The sequence below is a fragment of the Bubalus bubalis genome, chromosome 4 (assembly GCF_019923935.1).
Source record: "Bubalus bubalis isolate 160015118507 breed Murrah chromosome 4, NDDB_SH_1, whole genome shotgun sequence".
In the NCBI taxonomy this organism is placed as follows: Eukaryota; Metazoa; Chordata; class Mammalia; order Artiodactyla; family Bovidae; genus Bubalus; species Bubalus bubalis.
The window spans coordinates 9,202,004-9,216,336 of record NC_059160.1 but is presented as its reverse complement, the minus strand read 5'-3'; the positions used below and the strand labels follow the sequence as shown (position 1 = coordinate 9,216,336).

At 49.8% G+C, this 14,333-nt stretch overlaps 1 protein-coding gene, 1 long non-coding RNA gene and 5 other non-coding genes across 9 annotated transcripts; 1 reads left to right on the top strand and 6 right to left on the bottom strand.

Annotated features, from left to right (window-relative positions):
* Window positions 1-1,351: 1,351 nt before the first annotated feature.
* On the bottom strand, window positions 1,352-1,486 carry LOC112584813. The gene has a single exon (XR_003109211.1). It is a non-coding gene; the product is annotated as a small nucleolar RNA SNORA2/SNORA34 family (small nucleolar RNA).
* A 2,572-nt stretch (window positions 1,487-4,058) lies between these two features.
* RPL3 (ribosomal protein L3) lies at window positions 4,059-10,466 on the bottom strand. 2 transcript variants are annotated; one of them, XM_006071299.3, is made up of 10 exons: window positions 10,293-10,466; window positions 9,126-9,318; window positions 8,216-8,384; window positions 7,529-7,664; window positions 6,441-6,627; window positions 5,790-5,950; window positions 5,186-5,287; window positions 4,723-4,818; window positions 4,360-4,479; window positions 4,059-4,154 (listed from the first exon to the last, which is right to left on the bottom strand). In XM_006071299.3, exons 1-10 carry the CDS (start codon window positions 10,449-10,451, stop codon window positions 4,110-4,112), a joined length of 1,368 nt encoding a protein of 455 aa, XP_006071361.2. In that variant the 5' UTR covers window positions 10,452-10,466; the 3' UTR covers window positions 4,059-4,109. The 2 variants fall into 2 exon arrangements, with proteins under 2 accessions (XP_006071361.2, XP_006071360.1); XM_006071298.3 differs by lacking the exon at window positions 10,293-10,466 and adding an exon at window positions 9,950-10,066.
* LOC112584828 lies at window positions 4,931-5,024 on the bottom strand. Its single transcript, XR_003109226.1, has one exon. It is a non-coding gene; the product is annotated as a small nucleolar RNA U83B (small nucleolar RNA).
* LOC112584829 lies at window positions 6,288-6,381 on the bottom strand. The gene has a single exon (XR_003109227.1). It is a non-coding gene; the product is annotated as a small nucleolar RNA U83B (small nucleolar RNA).
* On the bottom strand, window positions 7,665-7,720 carry LOC112584837. The gene has a single exon (XR_003109232.1). It is a non-coding gene; the product is annotated as a small nucleolar RNA U82P (small nucleolar RNA).
* LOC112584802 lies at window positions 9,766-9,829 on the bottom strand. The gene has a single exon (XR_003109200.1). It is a non-coding gene; the product is annotated as a small nucleolar RNA SNORD43 (small nucleolar RNA).
* A 6-nt stretch (window positions 10,467-10,472) lies between the features above and the next one.
* Window positions 10,473-11,777, top strand: LOC123333162. Of its 2 annotated transcripts, XR_006550318.1 has the most exons (3): window positions 10,494-10,652; window positions 10,921-11,156; window positions 11,720-11,777. It is a non-coding gene; the product is annotated as an uncharacterized LOC123333162 (long non-coding RNA). The 2 variants fall into 2 exon arrangements; XR_006550317.1 differs by lacking the exon at window positions 11,720-11,777 and having other exon boundaries at window positions 10,473-10,652; window positions 10,921-11,446.
* The last annotated feature ends 2,556 nt before the right edge of the window (window positions 11,778-14,333 follow it).

The following is a 14,333-nucleotide window of genomic DNA, read 5'->3' as shown; positions in this document are numbered from 1 at the left end:
TGCCCCATCTCTCTCGATCCCTGTTTTATTTCTTTACAGCATTTAGCACTTCTTTTTTAAAAATTAATTTATTTAATTGAAGGCTAATTACTTTATAATATTGTTGTGGTTTTTGCCATACATTAACATGAATCAGCCATGTGTACATGTGTCTCCCATCCTGAACCCCCCTCCCTCTTCTTTTTTAAAAGTGCATTTAGGGGAGTTCCCTGGCAATCCAATGGTTAAGACTCCATGCTTTCACTACCAAGGCCCGTGTTCAATCCCCGGTCAGAGAACTAAGATCCCACAAGCTGCACGGCACAGCCAAAAAGCATATACTATGAAAGTAACGTTCTCAATCAATGTCTATAATATAGAGCCCTTTCACTATCCAATGTGTGTGTGTGTGTGTGTGTGTGTGTGTGTGTGCGCGCGCGCGCGCGTGTGTAAGTCGCTTTAGTCATGTCCGACTCTTTGCGACCCTATGGACGGTAGCTCATCAGACTCCTCTGTCCATGGGATTCTCCAGGCAAGGATACTGGAGTGGGTTGCCATGCCCTCCTCCAGGGGATCTTCCCAACCCAGGGATCGAACCCGTATCTCTTTAAGTCTCTGGCGTTGGCAGGCAGGTTCTTTACCACTAGTGCCACTTGGGAAGCCACTCATAATCCAAGAATCAGCTCAAAAAGTTTTACAACCCAATAGTAAATATAAGTTTCCAATTTGAATGAAGAGTAAAATATACCAGTCAGGGCCCTGACCTTACAAAATGATAATATTCAAAAGAAGCTTACAGTTTAGAGGGACTTCCCAGGTGGCCCCAGTGGTGAAGAACCTGCCTGCCAGTGCAGGAGAAACAAGAGACACAGATTCGATCCCTGGATTGGAAAGAACTCCTGGAGGAGGAAATAGCAATCCACCCCAGTATTCTTGCCTGGAGAATCCCATGGACTGCAGCTATACAGCACGCACAGTTCAGAATCATCCTACTGTTTTTAGATCCACAGCAATTCTATTTGTAGTAATTGGGTTTAACAGTATCATAATTCTAATGAACAAGTTAAATCCTGTGTGTATGCTCAGTTCTGTCTGCCTGTTTGTGACCCCATGGACTGTAGCCCGCCAGGCTCCTCTGTCCCTGGGATTTTCCAGGCAAGAATACTAGAGTGGGTTGCCATTTCTTCTTCCAGGGGATCCTCCCAACCCAGGGATTGAACCCATGTCTCCTGCATTGGGAGGCAGATTCTTTACCACTGAGCTACCTGGGAAGCCCCAAGTTATATCAGGGATCTCTAAATTCTGGAATCAACTAACAAATGCATTAATCAACTACAAGTAAGTATTACCCCATATCTATCACCAATGACTCAGATGTTTCTTTTGAATCATTTGACTATTTCATTTTCAAAGTTCTGAAAAGGCCAACAGACCATACAAAGATTTCTTTAGGCTCCTGCTTAACACTGACAGCTTCTGCAAACTGCTGGCCTTGATTCAGGGCCAAAGCATCCATCGCTTCTATTATCTAAATAATAAACCTTAGCAGACCAACGTTTTATCTTTTTTACTCTTTTAGTCTGTGAGGCACAGCCTAGGCTCTTATTTCCCCAACCAGGGATAGAATCTGTACCCCCTGCAGTGGAAGCTCGGTCTTAACCACTGGGCAACCAGGGAAGTCCCTGGTCACTTCTAAAACTGTCCTGTTTGCCACTGTTTACTGTCTGCCCTCCCCAGCTAGAGGATAAGCTCAAGAGCTGGGCCTCTAAGTTCAGCACGGCTTCCCCAGCACCTGTGTGCCTGGCGGGCACTCAGGGTTTCTTAAGAGTGAAGCTGATCCCACACACATGGGTGGGCTTACTGTTCCCCTGGGAAGCCCAAATTCTCATTCTGACCACAGCTCCAGCCGTTCTGTGCACCCACTGGACCTACCTTCTGCACTAGGTCCCACAACCACCACTGCCAAGGTGTCCGTCTCCAACCAGCTGAGGCTGAGGTTCAGATCTGTGATCTGGGAGGTGCCCAAGATCACTTCCTGGCCAGGGGCAGGGCAGAAACAAGGAGGATGGGGACATGGGGATATGGGGATGGTCGGCAGACAGGGTCTGTCAGGCAAGCCTGCTCTTGAAGTCTCTCTGTGCACAGGTGTGGGGCCAGGAGGGTGTGGTCTGTCTCTGCTGTGGAGCATGTGTGGACGCCATCAGCCTGTTCTCTGGACCCCACATCCCCAGTCATCCTCTACACCTGGGCAGATTCCTAAAAGGGAGTCAGGCCCAGCCAAGACATCTCAAACCAGAAAAGCCTTTCCCACCTGGGCTGGATGGGCAGCTAGGCTCCAGGGCTGACATAAGGTCCGCAGAGGCCCACAGGCTCAGAGGCCAAGGGCAACTGGGGTGGGTGAGGGGACGAGATGGGGCCTTAACCATCTCAGCACCTTCCCCAGGACGTGACTGGAGAGGAGCTTCTGCAGTGACAAGACCAGGAACCTAGCTCCCATGCTCTGGTTCTGCCAGAGCTGCCTGGGGACCTTGGGGCAGGTCCTGACCCTCTGGCTGTGGGCTTGACACCGGGGACTATGGGGCATCTGAAGAGCCCTGGTTGGGGAGGGAACTGAAGCCCCTGCAAAGTCCAGAATCCTACAAGGCTGTCCCAACTGGGTGCTGCGCACTCGCCCCCTGGTGGCTCCAGCCTTGAGTGCAGCTCCCGCCAGTCAGGGCCAGGGTCCTGGGAAGACAGGTGCTGCAAGGGTAGCCCACTGCCCTACTCAACTCAGAAGGGACTCCAGGAAAGCTGGGCAAACATAGATGGTGGGGAGGGGCCCCAGGCTTAAGCGTTCCTACTCAGCCTCCTCTACCACAGAACCTACCCAAGCGTGGAGGGGGCAGGGGTGGGGGTGTGGAGGGGCACGTTTATTCAGAACCAGAGGCTCAACTCAGGCCGCCTCCAGTAATCCTGACAGAACCCGCAGTGCCTTGGGTTAGATTCCTGGGTCAGGGAGATCCCATGAAGGAAATGGCAACCCACTCCTGGACTCGTCTGCAAAATGGCACAGGGGAGCCTGGCATGCTGCACACAGTCCATTGGGTCAGTCGACACAGTGGAGCACACATGCTCGCTGGGCCAATCTTCCCATTAAGACTCCTCCAAAGAATAGAAAACCAAGGCTCAGAGAATACCAGAACCGGCTGGCTGCCAAGATGCGGAGCAGGGATGTCAGAAGTGCGGGGGCCGTGGTCTCTGCCCTGCTTAGGCGGGGCCAAAGCAAAACATGCCACATAGGCAGATGACGTGGGCAGCTGGGATTGGAAAGGAGATGCTGGGATTCACTGCACCAAAGGGTGGGCGAGACCCCAGAGGCCAGTGCAGAGATCCAGGAACCAAGCTGCTCAACAGCCTGCTGTTCAGTTACTTTATGTCTGACTCTTTGCAACCCCATGTACTGCAGCACGCCAGGCTTCCCTCTCCATCTCCCAGGAGTTTGCTGACTGACCTGCAAGATGCCAGATGCTCAACAATGGTCAGCACAACACAGGGGCTGGAGAGAGACCAGAATGCAAAGAGTTTCAGTAACATGACCAGCCAGGTGAGCCAGGTCAAGGCACTCAGCCCCCACCAACCCGTATTCTCATTCTAATGAAGTCGATTTTAATCACCAGGGCCTGCCACAAAGCAAATTCGTGTTCTGAGCCCCAAGGGGCCCTTCTGCTTGACATCCATTCCCTCCCACAGCCAGAACCTGGCTGATGGCTACGAAAGAACCTCAGCAAGCCCCAACTGGAATGCCTCCAGCGATCAGTGACTAAACCATGTGGCTGGACACTCAGCAGAGCCAGGGTCTGCCCTGCCAGTGGGTGACAATGAGTCCAGATCGTGCACTGCCACACAAGCGGCCCAGACGCCTTGCCCAACGACAAACATTTCACACAAAGCTCACTCCCCAGGCTGCGGGCTCTCAACTTTTGCTTCATCTTCACCAGGCATGGGGCCACCGTGGTAGGGCAAACAGCTGGGGGCACCCAGGGAGCATGAGGGCCCAAGGGAAGCAGCCAGAACTGAGAAAGCATAGTCAGAGACAGATGTCACTGGAAAATAATTTTATTGAGATTCTACCAGCTGTACAATCTGTTCTATTAGGCCCCTTCTTCCTTTGCAATTCGGTCCTTCTTAAGTGGTCCCTGTGGAGAGAAAAGCAGCAAGGTTAGAGACAGAAGGCAGCAGTCACAACTTTCCCAACCCCAGTGGCCAGACTCTGGACTGGTCTCCCCTGCCCTGGCACAAACGCAGCACCTTCTGTATCAGCACCACATGGGCAGGCTGACAGGTGACAGAAGCTGAAAGTCATCCCCACCCCAGCCTGAGGGCAGCAAGGTAAGTACTCACCATGAAGGCTTTCTTCTCCTCCACAGTCTGGAAGCGACCATGACCAAATTTGGAGGTGGTGTCAATAAATTTGAGGTCGATCTTCTCCAGGGCCCGCCGTTTGGTCTGTACCAGCAAGGACTGTGGGCCAAGAGGGGAAGGTTAGAGAGCCAAGCCTTTCCCTGTACCACCTTAGTTCACAGCCCTTCATCTTAGAGGGATGAGGTGAAGACACAGATGAGAAATATATATAGGCAAGCAACAAACATCTGGGCCAGGCCAGACAGAGAATCTTCTCCTCCCAAGACGTCAGGCGTAGCAGTTCCTGCTTTTCCTCCCAACCAACTCCCCTAACAGAGCTCGGCACTCCCCGCCCAGCCTCACCTTGCGCAGAGTGAGCACTCGCTTCTTGGTTCCCACCACGCAGCCTTTGAGCATGACGAAGTCATTGGTTACCTCACCGTAGTGGACAAAGCCACCCTGGAAAGGAGCAAGGTCATCGGGTCAGCACAGATCAAGCATGAGGCTGTAGCCAGGTCTGACAACACCCACGCCCTGGGCCTGGTGGGCCCAGGACAGCCACCTGACCAGAGCTGTTCTCAGAAGGAAGGCAGCGAGGAATACTTCCGCAGTCTGACTCGGGCGCTGTGCCCAGCGCTCATTCCAGGGTCTCATCACTGAACAGCTGGCCCCACCCCGCACCAAACAGTCCCCACCATGGCTGGATGCTGCCCAGGGCACCAGTGAACTGTGGGTAAAAACTGATCCTGGCCCTTATGGGCCTGGGACTCAGGGAAATCCCCCGCCAGACCAGACAGGATTTGCAAGGACAGCTCCCATTACTCACCAGAGGATTGATGCTCTTGTCAGACAGATCGTAATCAGTAGAGGCATTGTTCTTGATCAGTTTGCCGTCCTTGATGAGGTAGCCCTGACCAATCTTGTAGATCTGAAGGAAGAAATGAGCATAAATATTTGATTAACAAGAAAACAAGGCAGGGACTCAAGTTGACTGGAGGCAAGGACTGCCATTAGGGACAAATGATTCCCCAACTTGGGGGCAGGGTAGCCTGCAAAGGACTCTGGGAAAGCAGTTTATGACCTTGACCCTCGTGATGGGGCGTCCCAGGCTTGCAGCAAAGAAAAGCTGCCTGGGCCTGAACAATGCCATCCAGGGAGATAAGGGATGGGGCCTCTCCAACAGCACGGGACAGAAGAGGATCGACGAGGCTCCCATCCTCAACCCGACCAAAATCACCTTCAAGGATGGCACTTTACAAACCAGGACACTGATGAATCACAACTGTGCCACCAGGCATGAGCAACGAAGTCCACGTGATGCTCCACCCAGTGGACTGATGACAAGGACCAGAACCCCACAATCCCCAATAACGGAGCCACTCTGCTCCCCTAAGATTGAAGTCTCCACAGGGCCCCCACGTGCACTTCACCTTCTTGTTGATCTCAGTGCGGTGATGGTAGCCTTTCTGCCCAGCCCGAGCCACAGAGAAAGCCACCCGGGCAGGATGCCACGCCCCAATACAGGCAACCTTGCGCAGCCCTCGGTGGGTCTTACGGGGCAGCTTCTTGGTGTGCCAACGGCTGGTGACACCTGGAAGAGACACAGGCTGTTAACATGATGCCTAGCACCACGCCACTGGCCCTTTCGTGCTATGAATGCCCAACTTCAGTTCGTGGTACTTTGTCCAAAGAAATACAACACCTGACTGCAACAATCCTCTCCCTTACTATACCTCCATCCATCCAAGGTGATTATCAGCTTAGACATAACCCTTTTCAGCAACAAGATCAGGTCTTAGAGAATCATCCCTGTACCAGAATATCATGTGGACCCAAGAGGATTCACGAAGCCTCGAGCCCAGTGTTTTGCAGTGTGTTTGAAAACCATTCACCCCAATCCCACACACTGACCCAACCACCTGACCAGAGCTGTTCCCAGAAGGAAGGCAGCAAGGAACATTTCCGCAGTCTGACTTGGACACTGCGCCCAGCGCTCATTCCAGGGCCTCATCACTGAACAGCGTGGCCTGACATCACTCTCCCAGGGTAACCACAGCAACTCAGGCCACTGCAAAGCTCACCTTTGTAGCCTTTGCCCTTGGTCACCCCAATGACATCGATCATCTCATCCTGGCCAAACACTTGGCTCACAGGCACCTGCTGCTCGAGCCTCTCACGGGCCCAGTCCAGTTTCTCAGCCACAGTGCCTCCGTTCACCTGGACCTCCATGAGGTGGGCCTTCTTCTGGCGCAGAGGAAGCAGGCGCATCTAGAAAGGCACAGGGAATTCAGCGTGAGAGGACCGCAAGCCGGGCCAAACACCAAGAACCTTCCACCAACCAGCTCCCTGTTCCCGACTGGTCCTTCTGGCCAGTGCCTTTGGGGTACCTGCTCTGGTTTACCCTAGCCATCTAGCACGCTGTTATCTGCCAATAAGCCACTTTTAAAAAGAGCAGTATAACACTGCAAATACAAGCTATGAGGACCAAAATCCAAATAAGGCTTTTTAAAAGCTGCCCAGCGCTATACTACTGAGCCACCTTCAGTGCACACAGCACGAATCTGCGGCAATGTGGTCACCACTAACCACACAAGACTACTCGTCACTTAGAAATGACAGGTATACACACAGGTTTAACAACCCAGATTATACCCAGTCTAACCCAGAAAACTAAAAGCTAAAGCTAATTCAACTCAAGTCAGCCTCTCAACACTATTTTCAGTTAGGTGCTAGACTACCTACGTAAGTTATGACTCACCAATTCCTTCAACCAGTTTTCCTAAAAACGGGGCATGGATTTATCTAATTAAGATTCAATGGGGACACAGTGCCCTCTGCTGGTAACAAAAAACCCTGTGTGGAGCCACTGGATGCCTTCTCAAGCTACCCTGTGTCCTTATGTTCTGGCCCCAGGAATCCAGGTATCAAGGCAGGGCCTTGGCTGGACTGTTGCTTTTAACAATTTCTTGTCCACCAAGAAAATACATTTAAGGACCTGAGAATCTTACTGTCCCTAAAATCACGAGGTCTGGCACAAAACCAGTCTGAGCACAGAATCAATTCAGAAGATAAGAGTCCCTCCCAAAGCCACCGGTGACGATGTAGGCCATCGCCCTCAGACGGGCAGCAATGGGCAGTGACCCTCCTCTTGGCCCTGGCGAGCACTCACCTGGGTGTGGGCAATGACACGGATGACCTGACAGTACTTCTTCATGCTGCTGAAGTCCCTCTCAAGCTGCTTCTTGCCGTCTGCGTCCTGCCACTTCTTGCAGTATTTGGTGAAGGCCTTCTTCTTGGACTTATGCCTTCAGGAGCAGAGCAGAGTTGGGGAGGGGGCCCAGGTGCCAGCCTTCATCAGCCCTCCAACGGGTGAGGGGGAGGCACACAGGCACCGTGTGGGGACGGGGCTCATTGCCGGCTTCTAAGGAGCCTTTTCCACCGGCAAGCGGAGCCAGGATGGAGCTCATCGGGCAGAGCCGAGCGGAGCTGAGCAGAGGTCCACAAGGTTAATAATGAAACACGACATTCGGATACACAAATTCTTGCTCCAAGTTAGCCATTAACCAGACCACACACCTGGGGTGGGCTGGGGGCGTCAGTTACCACTCTAGGTAGACCCCCATACTTGTCAGCAACCAAAAGGATTGCTGAACCGAGGCAGCGCCCGAGGTCAACACCAAAGGAAATGTCCCGGGACGCTGCTCCCATTGTTTCTGAGAACTGTTCTGCCCAAGAGGTGACTAAACCTGACACCAAAGCAGCTGCCCTGCCGCCGACTACGGAGCTGAGGCCCCACAAAGCACCCGGCCCTTTCCCCTAGCCCAGCCCAGGGTGAGCCCAGCCGTGGCTCCCTTACCAGTTCTTGTAGAAGCGCCTTTTGCACTCGTCACTGATATGCTCAGCAAAGATGGTCTTAAAGGTCCGGAGGCCTCGGGGTGTTTCCACGTAGCCCACGATGCCCACAATCACCATGGGCGGAGTCTCCACGATGGTCACAGCCTCCACCACTTCCTTCTTGTTCACCTCTGCAAATAAAGTAGGTGGTCAAAGCTGAGTGGACTACCGAGTCCCCACACGTGCCCTTCCAGGCCAGCAATCTGCTTCACAGGACGGTCTGCAGCGGTCTGCACCTCTCAGGCCTGTCCTCACTGCAGACTGTTCAGCTGGTGCGCAGATATTTTCAACTCAATCAAAACCATCTGGACCCTATTCAACCACGTAAGTCTGGTTCCAGCTCTGGTCTGTTGCAGCCCTCTCTAGAGACAAATTCCTCATTGCTTTCAGAATACAAGAATACTAAGTACAGTAAGGTAGTAACACCAGAGCCCAGAAACCATTTTAACTGTCTAACGCTATCTGTTTCAGTAATCAGTGCTAGGTGTTCTACTTAGTCACTTTTCTACTTCAATTTCCCAGAAAAAAAATACTGCAATGTGCTGCCATTTCCTTTTCCAGGGATCTTACCGACCCAGGGGTCTCCTGCTTGGCAGGCAGGTTCTTTTACCACTGAGCCAGCGGGGGAACCCTTCTATTCTTTGGCTCTTAACAAATTTACTCACCATGCTCCTTGACTTCATTACACCCCTCTGCCTAAAACAATGTCAGTCACCTGAACTCTGGAATACTAATCAATCCTAAAATATATTTCCATTCTGAAGTCCAGAGGTTCTGTTGATCTCCCCAAAGCCTGCTCCGTTCTGACTGCTTGGCCCCATCTAGTCAACTCCAGCTCTCCCATCAGCTAGAAAGATGCAGCATGTACTTACTGGACCCTGGCCTATCGACCTCCCTCACAATGTGGGTCATGCCAGCCTTGTAGCCAAGAAAGGCAGTGAGGTGCACGGGCTTGGAAGAGTCATCCTTGGGGAAGCTCTTCACCTTCCCGCGGTGCCGGCTGCTGCGCTTCCGAGGCAGGAAGCCCAGGGACCCGTGCCTGGGAGCAGAGAACTTCCTGTGAGACTAAGAGAAATAGAAGAACATTAGCACCTTCTGAGGACCTTCGTTCCCAGAGGCCTAGGTTTTAGGAGGATTTCAAGCAATGACGACTCCATGCCAGCAACCCACGTAAAATATCTACATTCAGAATTAAGTTTAATTCTTCACAATCACACATCCAGAAGCTATTATTCAGTCAGACTTGAAGTGAACATTTACCTCAACCCTTCACCTTGTAACTTAAAACGAAGCATCCCCCTTTTCCTCTTTAAGAAGAAAAACACACACCAGAGAGTCGCATTAAGGATCGCTTAACAAGCCTTACACTCAAGATTCTGATCATCATTATTGCCATTTTGCCCAGGGACTCCTTGTCAAGGGGCTGGGTGGCGGACAATGGTACTGAAGGATGCCCCATGTTCCCAACGGGAGCCAAACCGGAAAAGAGTGGCCACTAGAACTCGACAGAGCCAAATCAGAACATGACAATCAGCACAGTGTCTCTGTCCGCCCGTCAATAAGTTCATCATTTCTGGTTTCTGACAACTCTAGAGGCCAAAGGAGTTGTATCAACGTTCCCAGACGTTTCAGAATGAAGCCTCAACAACCCCTGTCCCGAATACCCTCTCCAGCCTGCCGGCCTGGATTTCTGCACCTTTTTAACACTAGAGCCAAACAATCGCACACAAGGTCCTCCTGCCAAAGGGCTCACGTCTTGGATCTCGAATGCTGAGGTAGAAATCCAGGAATAGTCCATGGTTTGAAAACTGTCAGGCCCAGGCCCCACAAGCCAAGGCCTCTAGCCAGCCGACAGGCAGGCCCCAAACCATCCTCAAGTCCAGGACGTTTTCAGGAAATAGACCTGACCGCGGGTTCCGCTGAGTGCCCCGTGCTATTACAGCAGAACCCCGGCACCGGGTGAACCGAGATGGCGGGGATGTGCCGCGGATTCAGCCATGCCACCACGACAAAGAGAAAGCCGCCATTACACTACATACCATCCTGCCCTCGGAAGCTGCCGGTAGAGGTCGACCCGCTAGCCGCGCGAGATATATAAATCCTAGCCTGGCTCCGCCCCTTCCGGCGTGCGAGCGCGCACCCGCGGCAGACGTCGGGTCGCGGGGCCGACACTGGACTCCATTTCTGCGCATGCTCATTCTCGCCTTGCTTGCGTTCCGACCAGGGCGTCAGTTTGGTAGGCGGGATTTAGAGGTCCTACGGCGAGCATCTGGGATCACACTTCGTGAAAATTCTCGGACGCGCCGGCGGAAAATCAAAATACTATCGCCCTACAAGCGTTGGACAGTAGCCAACTTTTGAGGAAACGTTGAAACGCGCTATTACGGTGAAGGAAAATGGTCAGTCACCTCTGGAATTGAATAACCCTATTGAGGCTTCAGTTCCAAAGCGTTTTCACATGTGGTATATCATTTCCGTCTGGCACTGTAGATCATCGATGTTGCCATTTTGCAGGCATGTTGAAGTGGAATCAGTTGCACAGCCCCCACCAACTCAAAGTTGGAGAGAAAAGACTGAGCCCCTGGTTTTCCTGGTTCCCAACTTAGGCGCTTCCCGACACCAGCTTGCCTTTAATGTGTGCTGATTTGGGGTTTCCCCTCTCTCTAGCTCCATCTAGGCCATTTCTCCCAGTATCGGGCTGCGGGGACTGGCGCTGGTTTCTGAAGGTCTGAGGCGGAGAAACCCTCACCAGCTGCCGGGCGTCACGAAGCCTGGCTCTCCCTGCCTCCCAGATCCTCTGCATGAAGGACCCTCGCTGATCTCTGCCTGGGCTCGTGGTCACCTAGGAGTCTCCTAGTTGCTCTCCCTGCCGCCAGGCTTGTCCATCCAGATCTAAAAATCAGGTTATCTTTTGGTTACTTCCCATGTCCTTCCCCACCCCCACTCCTAGTTATTTCCTCTGGTTTAAGGCTTAACTCCTGAGCCTGCAAGCCAAGAATCTGCCTTAACTAGCTGCTCCAGCCTCTTTTCTGTGGGTGAACACACACACACACTTTTCCACTTTCCACCTCCATCCCACCCTGTTCTGTTTTTTGATTCTGGGCCTGGCCATTGCTCACACCGTTATTAAGAAAGCGTTCTCATTTAACCTTCACTCCATCCCTCAGTGGCAGTGTTGAGAGTCCTCAGCCCCTTATTGGAAATCTTTGGGGCCAGATCTGTTTCCAAATTCACCGTTTTTCATGTTTTAGATAATATCATGCAATATGGTGCACATACTGTATATTATGTAATCCTCCCTAAGCTCTTTAATGAAACACATTAATTCTGTAAAGAGACATGAATATTCACATGGAGTGGAATAAATAGCCCCACAGTTCAAGGCTAGCTTTGCTGCCTAAAAAATTCAGATTACTTTCGTTTTTGCCACCAACTGACTTAAGTTTTTTCATAATTCAATTTACAGCAATATGGATGGACCTAGAGAGTATCATACTGAGTGAAGACAGAAAAAGACAAATACTGTGATATCACTCGTGGAATCTAAAATATGATACGAATAAACTTATTTACCAAACAGAAGCAGACTCACATAGAAGACAAAGGTATGGTTACCAAAGAGAAAAAGGGTTAGGGAAGGAATGAATTGGGAGATTGGGATTAGATACAAATTTCTGTATATAAAATAGAGAAACAAGTTCCTACTATATGCCACAGGGAACTATATTCAATATCCTATAATAAACCATAGTGGAAAAGAATATGAAAAAGAATATATGACCAAATCACTTTCCTTTATACTAGAAACTTAACATTATAAATAACAACTTTTTATTTCAGAATGGCAGACAAGGAATTATGGCCCACACTGTCCCTTTTTATAGAGAAAACTAAGTTCAGGTCAAAAAGGAGTAATTTGGCAAAAGTCATACAATTAAGAAAGGACAGAGCTCAAGCCTGATTCTAGGTTAGGTTTTCATGACATCAGACTCAGGGTTCAGTCGCCTCTTCACTGGAAAAGGAGCTCCGGGGTCCTGAGTCACTCATTCGCTCAATAAGAAATTCTTCCTGAAGTCTTGCTGCATGTCAGATGCTGCACCAGGCTGTGGGAATGACACAAAAGGGAAGGGGGCAGGGCCCAACCTTTGAAAGGATGACAAATCCCGAGGACATCACGTACTGATTAAAACCAAATAGGTCCAAGATAACAGACTAGTCCGCTTCCACTAGACCTTGAGCCTCAGGGTATGCTCACTGGAACACATCAGCAAGCTACCTGACACACTCGCCAGTTCCAAGGCCAACCATTAAAGACGAGAAAGTGGGGCATTGGCCCAGTTCCAGCCTGGCCTTTCGCATGATGTACTTACTCTACATATAAGTTAAATTTACAGTGTGGCAATATACAGTCTTGCCGTACTCCTTTCCCATTTTGAACCAGTCTATTGTTTCATGTCCGGTTCTAACTATTGCTTCTTTTCTTTTTTCCTAACTGTTGCTTCTTGACCTGCATACAGGTTTCTCAGGAGAGATAAGTAAGGTGGTCTGGTATTCCCATCTTTTAAGAATTTTTCACAGTTTGTTGTGATCCACACAGTCAAAGTCTTCAGCATAGTCACTGAAGCAGAAGCAGATGTTTTTCTGGAATTCCCTTGCTTTTTCTATGATCCAACAGATGTTGGCAATTTGATCTCTGGTTCCTCTGTCTGTTCTAAATCCAGCTTGTACATCTGAAAGTTTTTGGTTCATGTACTGTGGAAGCTTAGCTTGAAGGATTTTGAGCATGACCTTGTTAGCATGTGAAATGAGCGCAATTGTACAGTAATTAGAACATTCTTTGGCATTGCCTTTCTTTGGAATTGGAATGAAATTGACTTTTCCAAAAAAAAAAAAAAAGAAAAAAAAAGAAAATTGACTTTTCCAGTTTTGTGGTCTCTGCTGAGTTTTCCAAATTTGCTGATATATTGAGTGCAGCACTTTAACAGCATCATCTTTTCCAGTTCTGTGGCCTCTGCTGAGTTTTCTAAATTTGCTGGCATATTGAGTATAGAACTTTAACAGCATCATCTTTTAGAATTTTAAATAGCTCTGCTTGAATTCCATCACCTCCACTAGCTTTGTTCGTAGTAATGCTTCCTAAGGCCCACTTGACTTCACACCCCAGGATGTCTGGCTCTAGGTGAGTGACCACACCATCATGGTTATCGGAGTCATTAAGAACTGTTTTGTATAGTCCGTCTGTGTATTCCTGCCACTTCTTCTTAATCTCTTCTGCTTCTGTTAGGTCCTTGCCATTTCTGTCCTTTATTGTGCTCATCTTTGCATGAAATATTCCTTCAGTAACGCCAGTTTTCTTGAAGAGATCTCTAGTCTTTCTCATTCTATTGTTTTCCTCTAGAGATATTGCCTCAGGCCTCAGCTTTCCCATCTGTCAGATGAAGGATTCATTCATTCATTCAGCAAATGTGTACCGAGCCCACTGTGCCTAAGAACGACAAAAGGTCAACTAAAGATGGGGATCAAATTGCCAACATCCGCTGGATCATCGAAAAAGAGAGTTCTAGAAAAACATCTGCCTTATTGACTATGCCAAAACCTTTGACTGTGTAGATCACAACAAACTGTGGAAAATTCTAAAAGAGATGGGAATACCAGACCACCTGACCTGCCTCCTGAGAAATCTGTATGCAGGTCAAGAAGCAAAAGTTAGAACTGTACATGGAACAACAGACTGGTTCCAAATCAGGAAAGGAGTACATCAAGGCTGTATATTGTCACCCTGCTTATTTAACTTATATGCAGAGTACATCATGGGAAATGCTGGGCTGGATGAACCACAAGCTGGAATCAAGATTGCCGGGAGAAATATCAATAACCTCAGATATGCAGATGACACCACCCTTACGGCAGAAAGCGAAGAAAATCTAAAGAGCCCCTTGATGAAAGTGAAAGAGGAGAGTGAAAAAGTTGGCTTAAAACTCGACATTCAGAAAACGAATATCATGGCATCTGGTCCCATCACTTCATGGCAAATAGATGGGGAAACAGTGGAAACAGTGTCGGACTTTATTTTTGGGGGC